The sequence below is a fragment of the Tupaia chinensis genome, unplaced genomic scaffold (assembly GCF_000334495.1).
Source record: "Tupaia chinensis unplaced genomic scaffold, TupChi_1.0 Scaffold149537_1, whole genome shotgun sequence".
Lineage (NCBI taxonomy): Eukaryota > Metazoa > Chordata > Mammalia > Scandentia > Tupaiidae > Tupaia > Tupaia belangeri.
This window is the reverse complement of record NW_006209381.1, coordinates 1420237-1421805: the sequence shown is the minus strand read 5'-3', so window position 1 is coordinate 1421805 and position 1569 is coordinate 1420237. Positions and strand designations below refer to the sequence as shown.

Genomic DNA, 1569 nt, shown 5'->3' with positions numbered 1-1569 from the left:
TTCCTGCTTGTCGTCCTAACAACGCTGATGAAACGTAAAAGGTTCTTTGTCAGCGATTTGTTCTCCTCTCTGTCAAACTCCCTCTGCCCCGTTAGTTTCAAACCGTTTCTAAAGAGATAAAATCAAACTTAAAAAAAAAAATACTCACACACTGCACCAATAGATAACTTTGGGGATAAACCTTGCTAAAGGGAAAAAAAAAAAAAAAAAAAGCAATGCCTGGATGTCAGAGTCAGATCCTGGAGAAGTGTACAGATGTTGGGGGGCTCTGCATAAGTTCTGAGACACAGTAAAAAATGCAGAGAGGGTCTAGGCAGGGGTACAGAGAGCCCACGTCCATACTTGCATGTGTGTTTCTTTCTGCTCCGACCTGCACACAGTCAGCCTTGTTCGGTAACCTGGATGAACTTCCTGTATAGATTCCTCAGCTCCTAATATTTTTGTTCAGGTTTCTTGAAATGTAAGGCTTCAGCCAAGCAATTGTTAATATTTCCTGCTTGGTCAAAGACACCCCTTCTAAAAATAGACCCATCGCGTGTTTCTTCTCACTAGCAGCAATCAGCAAGACTTTTCTACCATTAAGAGAAAAGAAAGAGCTTGGAGGGAGAGAGACAGTTTAATAATTTCTTGTTTAACAATTTCTTCAGAGTCTTGACAAATGGAGTTCAGAAGGTTTGATCTACAAGATAGTGACCCCCAATGTGCATGCAAATACCCATCCTTTCCTCCCCCCACATGTGCAGTTTTTCATTTTATATTGTGCTGTTTTATATTTATAGAGGGTGAAAGAAACTTTCACCCTATTCTGGATTCCCCTGAACCTCCAGTTGTGGTTTTAAAGGTGGTTTCAGTAAACAAAGCTGTGACAGTCCCCCCACCCCACCCTGTGTGTGCTGACTAAATGATTTGTAAAGAAGTTTCCCCAAGCTGTAACCCATGCTGTTATTATAGTTGCTGCAAAATGTTGTCTCTTATATTGATTCTATTTGTTTACTGGAGGTCTCCATATGTTTGTTTATATCACTAATTTATGGGAAAATGTAATGATTGCAGTGAATGTGAATTATACAGACAGGCGAACGTTTTTGTAATCATAAGTCTCACCAACACCCACACGCACACCCACACGCAGTCTGACTGAAAACTTACACTACTCGGTACCCTCTTTACCCACACCGTTTGTGATTCCTTAACTGTCCCCTTAGCATCAGTTGAATTATGAACTAACTTGAAAGAAATAAAAAAAAAAAAGTTGTTACGTGTTTGACTGAAAATGATTGTTGAATGAAAAATATAGCTGAAAGCCGAAGCTGAATCTTGTAAATATGTAAATGTGAATGAAATAAAATTGGTGATTTTTTTTTCCCTCCAAAGGTCTTTGTGTACATGGAGCCCCATTTTGCTATTTTCTTTGGAAATAAATGCTGTGCTGTTTCCCTACCTCTTTTGAATACGGACGGCCCCTTATTGCTTCAATATTTTGGGGGAGGCTTGGGGGGCCCTCCCACAGCCTCCAGTTTGCCCTGCTGTTTCTATTCTCGGCTAGAGCCTAGTCCTTAGGAACAGCAA

The 1569-nt window shown here is 40.4% G+C and overlaps 1 protein-coding gene across 1 annotated transcript in view; it reads left to right on the top strand.

Annotated features, from left to right (window-relative positions):
- ZIC4 (Zic family zinc finger 4) overlaps positions 1-1232 on the top strand; it is an 18347-nt gene extending 17115 nt beyond the window's left edge. The window contains 1 exon segment of the mRNA XM_006171421.1: positions 1206-1232. Coding sequence (XP_006171483.1) covers positions 1206-1232 — 27 coding nt within the window.
- Positions 1233-1569: the final 337 nt, after the last annotated feature.